We start from the raw sequence: 19,541 nt of genomic DNA, 5'->3' as shown, positions 1-19,541 counted from the left end.
CTTCTCTGTTTTTGTTGAGGATACCATTCTTCTAGTCTCCCAAGTTATCAACCTCAGAGTCCTCCTCAATTCCTCACTTTTCCTCATCCCCTATATCTATTTTCCAGATCTTGTTCATTTACTTTAATTCCACATCCATTCCCTTCTACTCATATGACCCTCATTCAAGTCCTCATTGATTCTTTTGGGGGGGGGGGCTAGGCAATTGGTGTTAAGTGACTTGCCCAAGGTTATATAGCTAGTAAGTATGTCAAGTGAGGCCATATTTGAACTTAGGTCCTCCTGACTCCAAGACCAGTGACCTAGTTGTCCCCTCATTGATTCTTACCTGTACTACTGGAATATCTTCCTACTTGTTCCCCCTGCCTTGAATGCTCACTTCCCCCTTAATCCCCTACAAAGCTGCCATTGAGATTTTCTTAAAGCATAGATTTGACCTAGTTTAGGAAGCTCCTCTGAGTCCTTATTTCCTCTAGGATCATGCAAATTCATTTCAGACTCTTCTGACTTTTAAAACCCTTCATTATTGACTCCTAGGCATAATATACATCACTTTTTAAAAAAATATTAGACAGCACAGTTCTTGACATGTATTAGGTGCTTAATAAATGTTTATTGAATTGTTCCTCAGAGTATTCCAGCTCCTGTCATCCCGGGGCATTTGTCCATTATGCCTGGAATGTACTTCCTCACCCCCACCACTTAGAATCACTGCTTTCCTTAGAAGCTCAGCTCAAGTATCACCTCCCCTACATGAGACCTTTCCTGCTCTCCCTAGCTGCTAGTGTTCCCTTCCACAAAATTACCTTATTATTTGTTTTAATTGGCATAAATATAAATTATAATAGTTTGTAATAGGTTAAAAAGCATTTAAATGCTAGACACTGTGCTAAATGATACGGCTACAGGAAAAAAAAGGCTAAAATGGATCTGGCTCTCAAGTAGTTCCCATTCTAATGAGTGAGACCACATATTAATAACTAGATACACACAGAATAAATGGGAAGTAATCTTAGAAGGGAAGGCACTAAGACCTAGGGGAACCAGGAAAGGCTTCCTGCAGAAGGTGGGATTTGAGCTAACTTTTTACGTGTATAGGTTGTTTCCCCCGAGAGAATGTAAGCTCTTTGAAGACAGGGGCTATTCCTTTTTCATTTTTGTATTCCCAGCATAGTGCCTGGTACATAGTAGAAACTTAACAGATGTCTCTTGAGTGAATGAAATGAAAATAAATCTACAAATGTTTGGTGAACCTTTCTGTAGAAAAGGGAGTAGTAGTACATTATGAATGAAGTGTGTAAATTATAGTATTTCACTCATCCCCAGAGTAATCAGTTTGGCATTTTTTGTATTTCATTTGATTTTGTAGGGATGTGGTCTTTTAGACACTTGGGCTGAGGATTCAGACATACTCCTGTTTTCTGTGTTTAAATATCATCTACCCCAAAATCCAAAGCTACCTTTCATTGGTATTCAGGAGCAAGATGACCTGATCTGGAGCAGAAAGACCTGAGTTTAAATCAGATACTTATTCCTTGTGTGACTTGGGGCTAGCCACGACCTCTCTGGACCTATCTTACTTTTCTATGAAAAAAGAGTTGGATTAAAACAGAAATGAGAGAGAGAGAGTGTGTGAGTGAATGTGTGTGTGTTTGTGTAAGTATGTAACAGACCCCTATTGTAGTCTGGTGAAGCCTATAGCCCCCTTCTCATAGTACTCTTTTTAAATAATTGAAGGAAATGCCAAATTTCAGTTAGAAGTTAGTGAAAATAAAGGTATAATTTTTTTCCCATCCAAGTTCACAGAATCCCTGAAATCTGTACATGGACCTTTTTGGGGTTCATGGACCCCATGTTAAGAATCCCTTGGATTAGGTTTCTAAAGTAAAACAGCTTTCAGCACTCAGATTCACTCAATAACAACTGAGTTTTTTGTCTTAATAAGGATTACACAAACCATGTATCCAGATTAGAGTTTTGAGTATTTCAGCATGTTCCAGAGACGTGTGATGTAAAAAACCTTTTGGTTTCTAATTCTGTCCTATAGAAAGGGAAATTCCTTGGCTTCAGATACCAATACTAGGACTTTAATTGGAATATTCCTTTAAATTAGATAAATTGTGGAGATTTGTTTATTTCAAGTTCAAATAGAAACCTAATGAGACTGAATTAAATTTTTGTGAGCATTCAGACTCCCTACAAAATGAAATCAAGAATTGGGAAAATTATCAAATAGATATTGAGGCAAAAACATTACACTTACATTGCATTTATATTGTATAACTTGTATTCTTATCACTTGAATATATAGACAGAGCCTCATACTACTGGTTGTTAGTTTAATTCAGCCTTCCTTTTTTAATTTGAATTGTTATTGAAATAATCATTGCCCTTTGTATCCACCTCTTCCCACACCCTACCTCCAGCCATCCCATACACTAAAGAATGAAACAAAAATATTTCAACATAATCAACACAGCAATCAAGTTTGAAGTTATGCATGTAATAGTCATCTGCATCTACAAAAGAGAGAAGAAATTTCATTCTTTTATCTCTTTTTCAGGGTCAAGCTTAGTCAGAATTTCACAGTATTTGGTCTTAATATTTTGTTGTTTGCATTTATATTGTAGTCTTTGTGCATATTGTTTTCCTATTTCTGCTTACTTCACTGCATTGATTTACATAAACCTCCCCATTCTCCTATGTATTCTTCAACATTGTTTCTTATGGTACAGTAATATTCCTTCTGTTCACATGCCACAGTTTAGCTCTTCTCCAGTCAATAGAATCTGCCTTCTTTCCAGTTCTTTACTATTACAAAAAGTGCTACTAAAAATATTGTTAAATATGGGACTTCACTTTTTATCATTTATTTCTTTGGAATATTTGCATAGTTGGATGATCTCTGGGTTAAAAGTTAAGAACATTTTAGTCACTTTAGTCTTGGCCTCTTCTTACCCCATTCTTCTAATCCTACAAAGAGGGGGGAATATTCTTTGATGTATCACATGCTTTTGTGTTATATATTTTTTCTTGTGATATTTATGGAATTTAATTTTACTATATTAAAGGGACCAGAGTTTAAGAATACCTCAAAGGACCAGAACCTGTCAAATGATACAGTACATTTTCTTTCTTATTCATAAGTCAGTGAACATTAAGCACTTGTTATTTGCTGAGGCACTGGGGATTCAGAGAAAGGTAAAAGACAAATGGTCCTTACTCTCAAGGAGCTCACAGTCTGATGGGGGAGAAAATATTCGAGCAACTCTCTATGAAAAAGATATACACAGGATAAATTGGAAATAAAAGAAAGGAAGCATTTTAATTAAGGAGGACTAGGAAAAGCCTCCTATAGAAGTTAGGATTTTAGCTAGAACTTGAAGGAAGTCTGGATTTAAAGATGACAAAGGAGAGCATTCCAAGCATGGGGACCAGGGAAAGTACCTGGAGTTGGGAAGTGGGGTGACTTATTTGAGAAATAGCTGGAAGAGCAGTGTTAACTAGAGCATAGCATATGTTATTAAGGAGGAGGGAGGATAAGGTAGGTGTAAAAAGATTAGAAAAGTGGGGAGGGTCACGTTATGAAAGGCTTTGGCACCAAAGAAAGGATTTTTATCCTAGAAGTGATATTGAGTTACAGTTTTGAGATGAGCAGTATCATGGTCAGACCTGCACTTTAGGAAGATCACCTTTTTTTTTTAATTTTTATTTTTTAGAACATCATTTTTTAATGGAGGATGGACTAGAGTCCAGGTGTGAAGTGATGGGGGCCTACTCCAGTGTGTGCCAGTGTCAGAAGAGAGTAGGGGACATATGTGAGAGATGTTGCACGTATAAAATTGACAGGTTTTGGCATCAGTTTGGATATGGGAGGTGAGAGACAGAACTTGAGGGTGACATCTGGGTTATGAGCGTGGGTGACTAAGAGGATGGTGGTACCCTTGACATTAATAAAGAAGTTTGGAAGTGGGGAGGGCTTAGGGGGAAAAATAAAGAGTTCAGGTTTGGACCTGTTGAATTTAAGATGTCTACTGAACATCCCCTTTGAGATGGCTGAAAGGCAGTTTGGAGATTTGAGACTGGGGGTTAGCAGAGAAGTTAGGATAGAATAGGTAGGTTTAAGGTAGATTTAAGGCATAGAGATGGTTATTGAAGCCACGGAAGCTGGTAACATTGTCAAGTGAAATAAAGAAAATAAAGTATGATGAAAAAATTTGCTTAAAAGTAAAATTAGGATATTTTTGTGTCAATAAATGTGCCTTGCCCTTCTGTTATTTATGATTAGTTGGTATTAGATCTAAGACCTATATAGACTGAATATAGTCAATAAAGATTCTCTATGTTTAGTATAATGAGCTTTATGCCTCATTTTGGATCTTTTGTAGGTTAGGAAGATATATAAATCTCATCTTACAACATTCCCAACAAGTAGATCTGAGATATGATGATACCTTTTGGGATGGAATGTTTAGATTGTGAATTGCTTTTCATACTCCAGATCCTTATTAAAAATGTCATTTCAGGATACCCTTCCCATTTATTGACTGTCAAAAAATTTTAGACTAGTGACACATACTTTGTGATACTCCTTGTTAAAAAAGTACCTACATACCTCAATCTTGTGTTTAGCTGATGGTGGTAGCCTATAATTTTCACAGCCAATTGAAGTTGTTTATTTTCCAAGGGAGTTTATGAGTATGTGTTATATTTTCTGTAGTTGAAGCTGGTAGCTCTTGGATGCCTATGTCCAGTATTGACTAGAAATAGAGTAACACCATCAGTTAACTTGTTAAGACTGATAAAGGGTCTGAAAATAGCAGTGACTTTATTGGTAATATCTTCTTTTATTGGCACTTAAATGTGAACTAGTAAAATGTGGTAAGTATTATTTCATCATAGGATTACAGTAGTGTTTGGTGAGAACAGATCTACGTTAAGTTGGTAAATTTGTATCTTGTAAGTATGGTGAAATCCTGAGTGGCAGAGTGGAGAGAGTACTGGACTTGGAGTCAGGAAGACCCAAATTACAGTGCTGTCTCATACACTTACCAGCTATATGACCTTGGGCAAGTCACTGATCCACCCTTTCAACTTCACCTTCCTTTCTGTAAAGTGAGAATAATAGCTCCCACCTCACAGGGTTGTTGTTGGCCCAAGTGAGATAATATGTATAAAGGTCTTTGCGTTTCCATAAAATTCTATATAAATTATAAATAATATTAGTTATTGTTATTATTCCTAATTTGTCAGTTCTTGTTTCTCAAGGTTTGATTTTTGTCACATTATTTCACTTAAAGTATCTTCTGAGTAGAAAAGAAGAAGAGTACTGAAACTTTTTTTTTCTTTTATAGATTAGCAAGACATCTTCAGAAAGAAGCTCAGGCTCAGCACAACAATTCAGAATTCACAGAAGAGCAAAAGGTAGTATTTTAAAACCTTCTAAGTATAAAAAGAACCCATATGAAGTAATGGTATCTAAAAAAATACCAACAAAAGAGTAATATAGACAAGAAATGATTACTTGAATGTTTGATGTACTTTAATGCTTCTACATTCACTCATCTAGGGCTATACTAACTACAAACAATTTAGATGTGATGCATATTTGGTGGAGAACATCTGCACTTTGGAGGCACAAATAAAGGACTTGATGAATCACTTGCTACTATCTTTTCTTTTCACTAGAGATTGACTAAAGTAAAAGTAGTGTGATATGATAGAAAAAGAACACTGGATTGGAGCCTAAAATCTGAATTCCAATTCTGACTCAGACACTTAAGTACCTGTTTTACTTTGGGAAAGTCACTTCATTTCTGAGTCTCAGTTTCCTCATTTGTAAAGTAGAGGAGGATTGTACCATGTGATTTCTGATTCTAGAATCATCTGAACCAAAACATTCTGGGTAATTGTTTTTCACTTTAATACTTAATTTAACTACTTTCCTCTCTTATCTCACATGGTTTCCTACTCAAATTCAGGTTGGATTGGGGAGGATTATTAGTCTTCTGCTCATTCTTCTAAAGCTGAGTGGTAGTGGAAGTGTAGCAAAAGTTCACTGCCCTGGAAATTCCATCTGTCTTCTTAATGTATCAAGACAGGGAGATATTTCATAGATTTTTAGACTCAGGATTAGGGCTGGTAGCAACCTCAGGGATCATTATTCCATTACTCTTCTTGATGCATTTATCCCATCTTAAAACTTCCCCAGCAAGTGCTTGTCTGTTCTCTTATTGAACACATTCAATGACAGGAAATACTGTACAAGGTCATCCCTTCCATATTTGAACATCTCTGATTATTCTTCTTACCTGTAATTCCCACTCTGGGGAAAGATGAGAAAGTACCTTATATTTTATTCCTGTTATTTAAGGATATCTTGCTTTATATTAACCTTGGATTGTGTAAATTAAAAATTCTATTCATAGAATTTTCACACTGTCCCTTGTTAATTAATGTAATAGCAGTGATTCAATCAGTGAACAGTAATGCATCTAGTAACATTGACCTAGTAAGCTTCAGAAAAAGTACACTACAAGTACTTACCATATTTTATTAAAATTCTTATGTGAGCATTTAGTTCATGTTTGAATTTATATTTCTAAATAGGTATAAAAAGCTTATTTCATTAAAAATTATTTTATTTTATCTTTGCTTATTTGACTTCTTATATGTGAAACTTTGGGAAATAATTATTTAGTCCACTAAGATTGAAGACTTCTGAATGAGAGATTAGTTGCATTTTGCAACATGACATAACCATATTTGCCATTTAAAGTGATTTATTGGGGTGGAGCCAAGATGGCAGAGTAGAAGCACAAACTTGATGTGGGCTGCGGCTCCAAACAATTCCAATACCTGTAAAGAAATGACTAAACAAAATTTAAAGCTACAGAACCAACAAAGTGACAGAGAGAAACAAATCTCCCACAGAAGACAGCTGGCAGGCCGACAGGAAAGGTGTATCAGTGCACTGGGAGCCAAGTACAGTGCTGCAGGAGCCAAGTGGTTCCAGCCTCAGGAAGGCCCCCATCAGCAGCAGCCAGAACAGACTTCAGGAGAGTGAATAACCAGCAGCTGTGGTGGCTTGCAGACTTCTCAACCCATAAAGGTCAAAGACAAAGTAAAAGGTCAGTGTGGAATTTGTTGGAATAGGGGGGACCAAAGAGCTGTATCTCATTGCTGTCCCTGAAGCAAGAAGCAGTGGAGGTGCCGCGGCTTTGCCGCAGGGCTGCCTCAGGAGCTCCAGGCCTGCAGATTGTAGGGGGACCAAGTGAACCAATCAGAGGGTAATTGCTCTTGCCTTAACCTGCTTGGATGTGGATCGCAATCTTGGGTGGAGGTCCTGGGATGTGTGACCAGTGAGCCAGAGCTTGTGGGGGCTGTAGAGACAGTGCCCTCCTAATAGCTCCAGTAGCTGCTAAAACCCCAGTGATTTGGGACAAAGCTCTCTCCATTCTGGAAGCAGAGTTCTACCGTGACAAAGAGCTCAAGGGTCAAGTAAGTGGCTGGCAATATGAGCAAGCACAGGAAGCACAAACAGACCATAGAATCCTTTTTTGGGGACAAAAATTATCAAGGTATGGAGCTGGAGAAAGACAATGAAGTCAGAACTCCTGCATCAAAAACCTCCAAGAAAAATATGAACTGATTACAGGCCATGGAGGAGCTCAAAAAGGACTTTGAAAATCAAATAAGAGAAGTAGAAGAAAAATTGGGAAGAGAAATGAGAATGATGCAGGAAAATCATGAAAAGCGAGTCAACAGCCTGCTAAAGGAGACCCAAAAATACAGTGAAGAAAATAACACCTTAAAAAATAGACTAATTCAAATGGCAAAAGAGGCACAAAAAGCCAATGAGGAGAAGAATGCCTTAAAAGGCCAAATTTTCCAGATGGAAAAGGAATTTCAAAAATTCACTGAAGAGAATAACTCCTTTAAAATTAGATTGAGCAATTGGAAGCTAATGACTTTATGAGAAATCAAATCACTATTAAACAGATCCAAACAAATGAAAAAATAGAAGGCAATGTGAAATATCTCATTGGAAAAAACACTGACCTGGTAAATAGATCCAGGAGAGATAATTTAAAAATTATTGGACTACCTGAAAGCCATGATCAAAAAAATAATCTAGACACCATCTTTCAAGAAATTATCAAGCAAAATTGCCCTGATATTCTAGAACCAGAGGGCAAAATAGAAATTGAAAGAATTCACTGATCTCCTCTTGAAAAAGATCCCAAAAAGAAAACTCCTAGGAATATTGTAGCCAAATTCCAGAGTTCCCAGGTCAAGGAGAAAATACTGCAAGCAATGAGGAAGAAACAATTTGAGTAGTGTGGAAACACGATCAGGATAACACAAAACCTAGCAGCTTCTACCTTAAGGGATCACAGGGCTTGAAATATGATATTCCAGAGGTCAGAGGAGCTAGGATTAAAACTAAGAATCACCTACCCAGCAAAACTGAGTATAATGCTTCAGGGGAAAATATGGTCATTCAGAGAAATAGAGGATTTTCAAGCATTCCTGATGAAAAAACCAGAGCTGAACAGAAAATTTGACTTTCAAATATAAGAAGCAAGAAAAGCATGAGAAGATAAACAGGAAAAAGAAATCATAAGGAACTTATTAAAGTTGAACTATTTACATTCCTATATGGAAAAACGATAATTGTAACTCATAAGACTTTTCTCAGTATGAGGATAGTTGAAGGGAATATATATGTATACATACATATATGTATGTATAGGACGGTGTATGTATATATCTATATATATGGGGGGCATATGTACGTTCATGTGTACATAGAGAGGGCACAGGATGAGTTGAATATGAAGGGATGATATCTAAAAAATAAAATCAAGAGATGAGAGAGGAATCTTTTGGGAGAAGGAGATAGGGAGAGACAGAATAGGGTAAATTACCTCATACAAAAGAGGCAAGAGAAAACTTACAGTGGAGGGGAAGAGCAGGAAGGAGAAAGGGAATGAGACAGCCTTACTCTCATTGAATTTGGCTTAAGGAGGGAATAACATACACACTCAATTGGGGTATCTTACCCTACAGGAAAATAGGGGGGCAGAGGATAAGAGGGGAGATGATATAAGGGGGGCAGATTGGGGGAGAGGGTAGTTGGAAGCAAACATTTTTGAAAAGGGATAGGGTCAAAGGAGAAAATAGAATATCTAGGGGATGGGACAGGATGGAGGGAAATACAGTTAGTTTTTCACAATATAGCAATTATGGAAATGATTTGGGTAACTACGCATGTACAGCCTGTTTTGAATTGCTTATCTTCCCAGTTGGGGTGACTGAGGGGGGAAGAAGAGAAAAAAATCTGGAGCTCTAAAGTTTTAAAAACAAATGTTTAAAAAAAAATTTTTTTCCCATGCAACAGGGAAATAAGATATACAGGTGCTGGGGTATAGAAATCCATCTTGCCCTTCTAGAAAGTTAGCAGGGGGTGATGCAGGAAGATATAAGAGAGAACAGATTGGGGAAGGGGTATTCAATAGGCTTGCTATTTTGGGGTCAGGGGTAGGGCAAAGACATGGAGAAAAAACTGTAACTCAAAATTTTGTGGAAATGAATGTTAAAAACTAAAAATAAATTAATTCAAAGGAAAAAAGTGACTTATCATATAATTGATTTGCTCATATGAAAAAAAATTATGTTGTCCCAGTTTTTAACAAAACAAATTTTATCAGTGTAGTAGAGTGAAAAAGAGAACTGAATTTGAGGTCAAAGTAAAAATACCTTGGCGAAATTGTACTTGTTACCTCTGTGGTCAGTTACCTCATTTGTAAATGGGAAAAGAGATTGAATCTACGTCTATATAGAATTCTTACTCTAAATCTATGCACATAGGACCTCTTAGCATCATTTTTGTCTAACATCAGCACAATTGCATAAATGGAAATTTAAAGAAAAATGATGTTATTTTCTTACACAAGAACAAAAATTGCTTGTCTTTTATTTGTCCTTTTAATAAAGCTTTCTACAAAAATTTTGGCTTTCAGTTTTACAGTGGGTAATTACTAGAAATATAAAGTTGGATTTGTACTAATTTGCATAGTTTAAATAATATTGTAGCCTTGCTTTTAGAAAACTTTCAGAAGGTGAAATTGATTAACTGTTCTGTGCATTAAACTGTTGTTCTGTTTTTAAATAACTGGTCCATAGATACACACTAAATCTTTAATGTATATATAGATATATAAATGTCACTAGAGGATAGCCATAACACTTATATCTGCAGGCCAAACTTTTGTCAAGTTTGTGAAATTAACTTCACCAAGTGCTTGTGGGTACATAACAGATGAGATAGACTCTCTACTTAAAATACAATGATTTTTTTTCCTCCTAACTGTCCACTTAGCAGTTGGAATAGCCATATTTTATTGTGTTTTGACTTGACTATTTCATTTTATTTAATCTTTATAAGCTAGAAAGACTAGTCCTTTTTTCTTTTTTTTTGTCAAGTTTTACCAGAATACTAAATACTAATACTAAAATAGTGAGATTTCATAAACCCATAATTTGAAAATTAAGTTTTCTAATTGTTCATAACTTTTCTTTGAAGTTATTCTTCCTAATTTTTTTTGTAAATGGTTTGCTGCAAAGTTGAAAACTTTTTTCAAATGTTTTATTGATGCCTTTTAAAAATACTCATACCAGTTTTATTGAATCCTTTTTTAAAGCATCACTCTCATATACTGTCCTTTATATATAATAAGGAAACATTTAAGTAAAACAAGCCAATACATCGGCAGTATCTGACAATGTGTGCCTTATTCTGTACGCATCATCAACCACCTCCCAAGATGCAGGTACTATGTATTTCACATTTAGTACCCTGCAATTGATTGGTCTCTGCATTGATCAAAGTTCTAATGTCTTTAAGTGTTGTTTTTCTTTATGATGTTGTGGTGATTGTGTAAATTGTACTTTTGATTCTGCTTATTTTGCTGAACGTAATTTTATACAAGTCTTGCCAAGTTTCTTAAAATACTTCCAATTTCTTACTTTTTAACTGTACCATAGTATTACATTACATTCACAGTTTACAGTGTTCACTCATTCTTAATTTGCGAGGCACTCACTTTTATAGTTTTTTTTACTATCACAAAAAGTTCTACAAATATAAGTGTATGTTTTTTATTTATAACACCTTTTTCTCTGTCTTTGATCCTTGAGGCAAACACAGAAGTATTCTTGCTTGGGTCATAGATAGGATATGTATAGTTTAGTGACTTTCTAGTCTAACTGCAAATTGTCACAGCAGTTGAAACAACTAATATCTAACATGTACTATTATTCTAGATTAGTGTATTACTGTATTTGTCTTCCATAGCCCTTGCACTATTTGTCAGTTTTGTTTTTGTCTCTTGTGATCTTTACTAATATGATAAGTGTGAAATGAAACTTCAGAGTTTTTAAATTTACATCTCTGGGGTTTTTATAAGTGGTCTGGAGCATTCTTCATGTGGGTGTTGATAGTTTGTATTTTTTATTTTGAAAACTGCCTATTCATGTCCTTTAACTATTTATCAGTGGAAAATGACTCCTTTTTCTTATGTAGTTGATTCAGTTCCCTATATACCTTACATTTCAGGCTTTTATCAGAGGTATTTCCTGCAAAGTTGTTTTTGTTATTGTTGTGTTTAGTAGCTTCTCTCTCTTTAATCATTGCACTCTGACTTTCTTCCACCTCCTTCAGAACTTAGATTCTGCCCATGGGAAACTGGGTTTTGATTAAGTGAACTTTTACCTTATTTGCTTGGAACCAGGTTACTGTATCACTTCCTGGCCATTGTGAAACCATGTCCTTTCATGGTTTTCATCTCAACTCCCCTTAGGTGTTGTTGCTTTCCATATTGGAATATAAATTCCTTTAGTATAGGGATTATCTTGATTGGGTTTTTTTTTTTTATACCTAGGACGTAGAGTACAATAAAGTACTTAGTGTTTTTTCTTTCCTTCATTCTATTATTACTGCCTCTGTCCCTTGTCCTTTAAGAATTATCACCCTTGGGGGCGGCTAGGTGACGCAGTGAGTAAAGCGCCAGCCCTGGATTCGGGAGTTTGGTTTTGGCCTGAGACACTTAACACCCACACAAAAATATTGGCTGTGTAACCTTGGGCAAGTTACTTAACCCCAATTGCCCTCCAAAAGGCAAAAAAAAAAAAAAAAAAGAATTATCACCCTTTTCATATTTGTGAGCAATACCTCCTTCCATTTACAAGTTTTAAAAAATGATTTAACCTTTTATATTTAGATCATATCCATATTGTGCTGTATTTTGTAAGATGTTTTTCAAAGACTAATTTTTGCCAAACTGCTTTCCCGTAGTGCTTGTTAAAATAGGAAGTCCTTGCCCTAGTAGGTTGTGTTCTCTTGTTTATGGAACAATAGGCTACTACTGTGTTGGATTGCTTTTGGATCTTTCTTATCTAATATGTTCGAAGAATCAAATTCTCTATTTATTTAGCCACTACCAGATATTTTAGTCAGCACTGGTTTATAATGTAGTTTGAATTATAGTAATATTAGATTCCTTTCAAGCCTACATTTTTTCATTATTTCCTTTGTGATTTCTTTCTCTTTTTTTGTTCCTCCAATTGACTTTTATTGTTACTATGTCTAGTTCTAAAAAGTAACCCCTTGTTCTTTTTTTTTTTTTTTGGCCTTTTGGAGGGCAATTGGGGTTAAGTAACTTGCCCAAGGTTACATGGCTTGTTTTTTTGTGTGGGTATTAAGTGTGTGAGGTCAGAACTGAACTCAGGTCCACCTGTCTCCAGGGCCGGCGCTTTACTCACTGCACCACCTAGCCGCTCAACCACTTGTTCTTTTTAATGATATGACATTTCATTATATTGGCGTAGCCCAACCATGAATAATAATAGATCTACTATTAATTTTTTATTTCTATAAAGGGCATTTTGTAGTTGTAATTCATAAAACTCCTGAGTGTTTTAGGAGGTTATTAATAACTAATTTGCATTCTGTACAGGTAAGAGAATTTTTTATGAATAACTTTGAGTAATAGACATTTGAAGAAGTGGGAGCATAGGGAAAAATATTTTTAAATCAACTTTGGAAGTTGTAGTAAACCACTGCCCTGATCTTTTTAAATTTGAAGTACTTTAGTAATTTTAATCTTTTAAGATTAAGTCCTACAATATATGATTTTTACATTATTTACATTATTTTTTACGTTCCCACTAATTTTATTGCAATGCTACTTTGGTATGTGTTTTATGAGGTGTCACCATGACCAGCAAATATAACTAGGCATGAATGTCAGTAGAGGATAGCTTTATCACTTGTATCTGCAGGCCAAACTTTTGCCAAGTTGTGAAATTAACTTCACCAAGTGCTTGTGGGTACATTGTGAGCTAGAAGGACTATTCCTTTTGTCTTTTTTTGTCAAGTTTTACCAGAAGCAGAGACCTAGAATTCCAGTGTTCATCAAGAGACTATAGGGAAGAGCCAATCTTTTTTCATGATCCATTTTTTTAATTAAAAAAAATTAGTACTGAATTCTTGATTTTATTTTACAAGTTCCTCTATAAGTACTGTCATGCATTCATCTGAGCAATAATTTCATTTTTCTTTTATTGGGCGTTTTAACATCAGGTTTTCCAAATGATTACTTTTTATTTTCACCTTACTCTGTGGTAACTTGGCTCACAAATATGTTCTTTTTGACATATATGTTTATGTAATTTACATTATCAGTAATCTTGAAGACATTACTCTGTGAAATTTCCTAAAGTGTTCCTCTTATAGAACAATGAATACAGCAAGAATTAGAATTTGTAGTTCATTGCATATTTGTTTTTAAGGTTTATGAAAGAACAATTTCTGTGTCAATCAGAAATTTGTACACAGTACTTTAACTTATTCCAGTGGAGGAGCTGTACATGTGAGGAATAGAAGTCATCAAATGTTATACAGGATTTCTGGATTATAAAATGAAGTAGTAAATAAGTAGAACTTGTGAAAATTGAACACCTTTAGTGGTTTTTGTTTTGTTTTGTTTTTTAAGACTAAGGTTTCCCTATATCACCCAAGTTGAAAATGCAACAGTCATTCATGGGCCCAGCTCCAATACTGATTGACATGGAAATTGACTTGCTCTGTTTTTCTGACCAGGGCCAGTTTGTCCCTCCTTAGGCAGCCTGGTGGTCCTCCACTTCCAGGGCTCACCATATTATTGCTAGACTTAGTGTAGTACTCTGTGGATTTTAGCTCAACTGCAGCTCAGAATTCCCAGGCTTAAATAATCCAGCCTCAGCCTTCCAATGTCACCATACCTTGGTAGTTATTACTTTCTATTAGCATACATTTCCTCAAACTTGGTCTGACGTTGAATATTCATTTGTTGGTACATTTATTCATTCTACATTTATTGCTTCCCTGACAATGCCCTACTTTTCACAAGAGTCACTTTGGGAGAGCTAACTCTGTGTTATCCCTTGTCAGAATGGCCCGTGATCCTTAAGTAGAAGGTAGGAATTGTCAGGTTGTTACCAGGGTAGATTAAGGATTGTAGTCTGGAAAGGAATAGCTGGATAACCTAATGACAAACCCATAGAAAATTATACTTTTTTGTCACCTGCTCATGCATATGTCTATTTTGAGATGCCAAAATGGTCTATAACAATATTAGCTGTGAGTAGGTTAATTGGGTAGAAAAATTGAAATGTCCAGGATTTGCCTTGCTTTTGCCTTGCATCTTGCTGAATTTTTTTTTTTTTTTTTGCGTTTTGGAGGGCCGTTGGGGTTAAGTAACTTGCCCAAGGTTACATAGCTAGTTTTTGTGTGTGTGTTAAGTGTCTGAGGCCGGAACCAAACTCAGGTCCTCCTGACTCTGGGGCCGGCGCTTTACTCACTGGGCCACCTAGCCGCCCCTTCTTGCTGAATTCTTAACAACAAAATAGGTATATAAACTAATACCTGGGGAGTATGTGTGTTACATGGACGCAAATTGGAAAATTATTTTGGGAAAGTTTGTTTTTACCTTGATGACATTTTGATCTTTTCTTTGAGTTTTGCCTGTTTTTGTTTTTGTTATTTTTTTTTATCAGCTCCTATGGGCTCATTTATTATCTCTATGCAGATGATTGTCAGACCTGTAGTCCTAAACTCTCTCTTGAACGGCAGTCACAAAGTAAGTCAGTAAGTATTTATTAATCACCTGCTGTGTGCCAGGCACTGTGCTGAGTACTAGGGATACAGAGAAAGGCCAAAGATGCTCTCAAAGAGCTCAGAGTCTAACGGGACGACGACGGACAACGACGGACGACGACTACACGCGGTTGTGTAGAAACAAGCTCAGGCCGGATAAGTCAGAATTCATCGTAAGAGGGAAGGCACTAGCATTAAGGGGAAATACTTCTGATAGCAGGTAAGATTTTAACTAGCACCTGAAGGAAGTCTGGTTCCTCCACATCATTGAAAATTAAAAAGTCCAGAGACAGTGTCATGTTTGAAGAACAGCAAATAAGCCAATGTCACCGGATTGCAGAGTGCCTGGAAGTAAGGTATAAGAAGACTTGGGAAGGTAAGGGGTTAGGCTGTAGAGGGCTTTAAAAGACAGGATTTTCAGTTTGGTTCTGGAGACAAAAAGAAACTACTGAAGTTTATTGAATAAGGGAGTGACATGCTCCAAGCTACACCTTAAGATGATAACTGACCACTGAGTAGAGGGTGGATTGCAGTGATTAAAGACTTGACAAAGAGACCAGTGCAGTAGTTGGGAGGTGATGGAGTCTTGCACCAGGGGGTGGTGGTGCCAGAGAAGAGAAAGTGGCTTATTGAAGAGATGTTCCAAAGGTAGAATCAGGAGGACTTGGCAGCAGGATATGGGGGGAAGTGGGTAGCAGAGGGTGAGAAATTGAGGGATAGAGGATGTGAACCTGGGTGGCAGGAAGGATGGGGTTGTCCTCAACAGTAATAGGGAAATTTTGAAGGAGGTTGCGAATATTTGGAGGGGAAATTAATGGGTTCAGTTTTAGATATGTTGAATTTAAGATGTCTATGGGACATCCAGTTTAAACTGGATTAAACAATAGGCTAGTAGTAACTAGAAGTCCAGGAGAGAGGGTGGGACTGGATAAATATATTTGAGAAATATCTGTATGAGGTGAAAATTGAATCTATGGGATCTGATAAGGTCACCAATTAAAATTGTATAGGAGAAAAGAAAGAGGTCAAGGACCTAGTGTTACGGGGTCTACACACTTAGCAGGCATGTAGTAGATGAAGATAAGTAAAGGAGACAGAAGAGGTCAGGGAAAGTAGGAGGAGAACCAGGAGAGAGTAATGTGACAGGCAATAACCTAGAGATAAGAGAATTTCAAGGAAAAGTGGGTGATCAGCAGTGTCATAGGCTGCAAAAGATCAAGAAGTGTGAAGATTGAGAAAAGGTTATTAGATCTGGCTATGATTGGTAACTTCAGAGAGAAGGGTTTCAGTTGAATAATGAGATTAGAAGCCAGACTTCAGGAAGTTCATAAGAAAATGAAAAGGGAAGTGGAGGCACCAGATTTTAGATGGCTTTCTCAAGTTAGCCACAAAAGGGAGCAAAGATACAGGATGATAGCTAATATGAATTGTTGGATCAAGTGATGATTTTTTTGAGGATGAGAGGAAAATGGATGTATTTGTAGGCATTAAGGAAGCAGCCAGTAGATAGGGAGAGGTTAAAGATTAATGGAGAGGTAGTAATGATAGCTAGGAGGCAGCTTGGTAGCACTGTGGATGGGTTGTTGGGCCTGGAGTCAGGAAGACCTGCGTTCAGATATGGCTTCTGATATTTACTAGTTGTGTGACCTTGGCTAAGTCACTTAACCTCCTTTTGCCTTAATCCACTGAAGAAGGAAATGACAAACCACATGCTATGGTCCATGGGGTTGTGAAGATTTGGACATGACTCAACAGTACAGGGATGATAGAGGGGGTAGGTTGCTGGAGCATATGGGATGAAATGGGACCACTTGTGCACACAGAGGGGTTTGCCTTGGCAAGAGGGGCCACCTCTTCACATGAGAGGAGCAAAGGAGGAGATAGTAGCAGAAAACATCTAAGAACTGTCAGATGAAAATGAGAGGAAAAGGAGTGCTCTGCAAGTGGCTTCATTTTTTCCCATTGAAGTATGAGGCTAGGTTCCCAGCCGGGGGTAGGGTGGGGTGGGGTGGGGAGCCATGAGAGATTTGAGGGAGATGAAAAGATTTGGGAAGGGCACAGAGGTGAGTGTGAAATAAATTGATTAGGGAGTTGCAAAAGTATTGTCTTGCCACAGTGTGGACCCAGCTGAGATTACATAACATAAATTTGTGGTGAATGTAGTCAGCACAGTCTCATGCTTTTCTCCAGCTTTTTTCAGCAGCACACGAGAAGGGTCGAAGACCTTGAATAGTGGGAGTAATCTGAGGTTGAGGTGTAGAAGGGTGAGATCGATGACAGGATAAGGGAGCAAGACACTCGAGAAGAATTGAACTTACTCACCAAAGGGTCTAGATGGGGGATGAGGAGAGTATAACCAGTGCAGGGGTAAATGATCTAGGGAAGAACTGATGGGTGGAGGAGTGGGAACTCATAGAGCAGACAGAACAGTGTTAGGGGTTCTAGGGAACCTATTCTGGATGTCTCAGTATGTCCAAAGCAAAACTTCCTGTCTTTTCCTTCAAACACATCCCTTTCCCAACCTTCCCTTTTATTGTTGCTCTCTCCACAACATGGTCTATTCCTGCCTTTCCGTTCTTCTTATACTTTAATATTTTCTTTATATTTTGTGATGGAACAGTCATGGCCTTCTTGCTGTTCCTTGTACACACACACCATCCCCTAACTCATACCTTTTTTTTTTTTAAAATATATTACATGGTTTGCTTCAGTGTCCTTTGCCCTTTCCCTCCTTCTTCCAGAGAGCCATCTCATATAACAAAAAGATTGTTTAAAGATTAAAAAAAGAAACAAAGCTGACCAATACTTTTTCTTACCTTCTTCTACTCTCCAAATAGCTTATATGACTTTTGACAAACCACTTTTGATTTTGTTATCTGTATGATGAAGGGGCTAATCTAGATAATCTCTAAGGTCCCTTTTTGAGCCCCATATTCTATAAATAATTTAGTGCTATTTGATTTTCCCTTTCAGTTAGGTGAACTACTCATCATCTTACAACTCAGTATTTTTATCATTTTAACACATTTTGAATTTAGTAGCCAAAAAAAGAGCTGCCAAAATTTTCAGTTTGGATTCCCAGGTTTGTCTAGCAGTTTTTCTCGTGTAAGTTTCCTGGGACTTTCTGTCCCATGATACTTAGACAGTTTTTCCTTGTTTTGTATCAGATTTGGTGGTAATGAGCACTCCAGCAATATCTGTCTGCTTATTCTATAATCCATCTGACCAGACTGTCTTTAAGTGACTGGCTGTATTTATGTATAGCAAACTAAAGATTGAGTCAGACTCTGTTACCTTGGTAGCTTTGATTTTAAAAACTTAATTTCCTCCAGAAAGCAACTACAGTATATTTTAGTGACACTAATTGAAAATTTTAATAGGTACCTCCACTTTCTCTCCTTTCACGTCTTTTTTCCTTCTTTTTTTCTTTTTGGAGGGCAGTTGGGGTTAAGTGACTTGCCCAAGGTCACACGGCTAGTATTTGTGTTAAGTGTCTTAGGCTGGATTCTCCTTTCACTTCTTAACCCCTTACAATCTGATTTATGACCTCATAATTCTCCTGAGACTGCTTTCTCCAAAATTACTGCTAATCTCTTGATTACCAAATACAGGGACCTTTCTGAGTCCTCATTCTTCTTGATCTTTCTGCAGCCTTTGACATGATTGAGCACCTGCTTCTCTTTGATACTCTTCTCTCTAGGTTTTTGGGATGCCACTTTCTCATGGTTGTCCTCCTACCTATTAGACTGTTCCTTCTCAGCATCCTTTATGTTGGATTCTCATTAGAGTCACATCCTCTAACCATAAATGTTCCACAGTTCTCTATCCTGAATGTGTTTCTCTTCTCCCTGTATAGTACTTTACTGGGTGATCTTATCAGGTCCCATGAATTTAATTACTATCTCTGCTGATGATTCTCAAATTTATCTATCTAGCCCTAACTTACCTGCTGACCTCCAGTCTCACATCTCTGCCTGCCTCTCACACATCTTGAATTGGACGTTTAATAGACATTTTAAACTCAACATGACCAAAATTGGACTCAGTATCTTTCTTGCTAAACCTCCCTCCCCCACACAATTTCCCTGCTCTTGTGGAGAACAACACCAGCCTCCCACTCCCTTCACTCTCTCACTCAGGCTTGCAAACCTAGGTGTTATCCTTGACTCCTCACTATCTCTAAACCTCTGTCCTTCCCCAATATCCAGTCTCTTGCCAAGACCAGTCAGTTTCACTTTTGCAGCATCTCTCAAACACACCCCCTTTTCTTCTTTGACACTGCCACTGCTCTAGTGCAGGCCCTCATCCCCTCAAACTTGGACTGTTGCAGTAGCTTGTTGGT

General features: G+C 37.1%; 1 protein-coding gene across 3 annotated transcripts in view; it reads left to right on the top strand.

Annotated features, from left to right (window-relative positions):
- AIDA (axin interactor, dorsalization associated) overlaps window positions 1-19,541 on the top strand; it is a 55,313-nt gene that overhangs the window by 2,441 nt on the left and 33,331 nt on the right. For all 3 annotated transcript variants that reach the window (XR_011171280.1, XM_069102820.1, XM_069102819.1), the window contains exon 2: window positions 5,355-5,424. Coding sequence is in view for 2 of the 3 variants with exons in the window: in XM_069102820.1 (XP_068958921.1) it covers window positions 5,355-5,424 (70 nt within the window). In the remaining variant the exon portion in view is untranslated. The remainder of the gene's footprint in view (window positions 1-5,354; window positions 5,425-19,541) is intronic.

The sequence above is a fragment of the Petaurus breviceps genome, unplaced genomic scaffold, assembly GCF_028583685.1.
Source record: "Petaurus breviceps papuanus isolate PSGF00001 unplaced genomic scaffold, PetGlider_PUasm1.0 557, whole genome shotgun sequence".
Taxonomy (NCBI): domain Eukaryota; kingdom Metazoa; phylum Chordata; class Mammalia; order Diprotodontia; family Petauridae; genus Petaurus; species Petaurus breviceps.
Note: the sequence above shows the minus strand (reverse complement) of the source record. Positions and strands in the feature narration are given on the sequence as shown.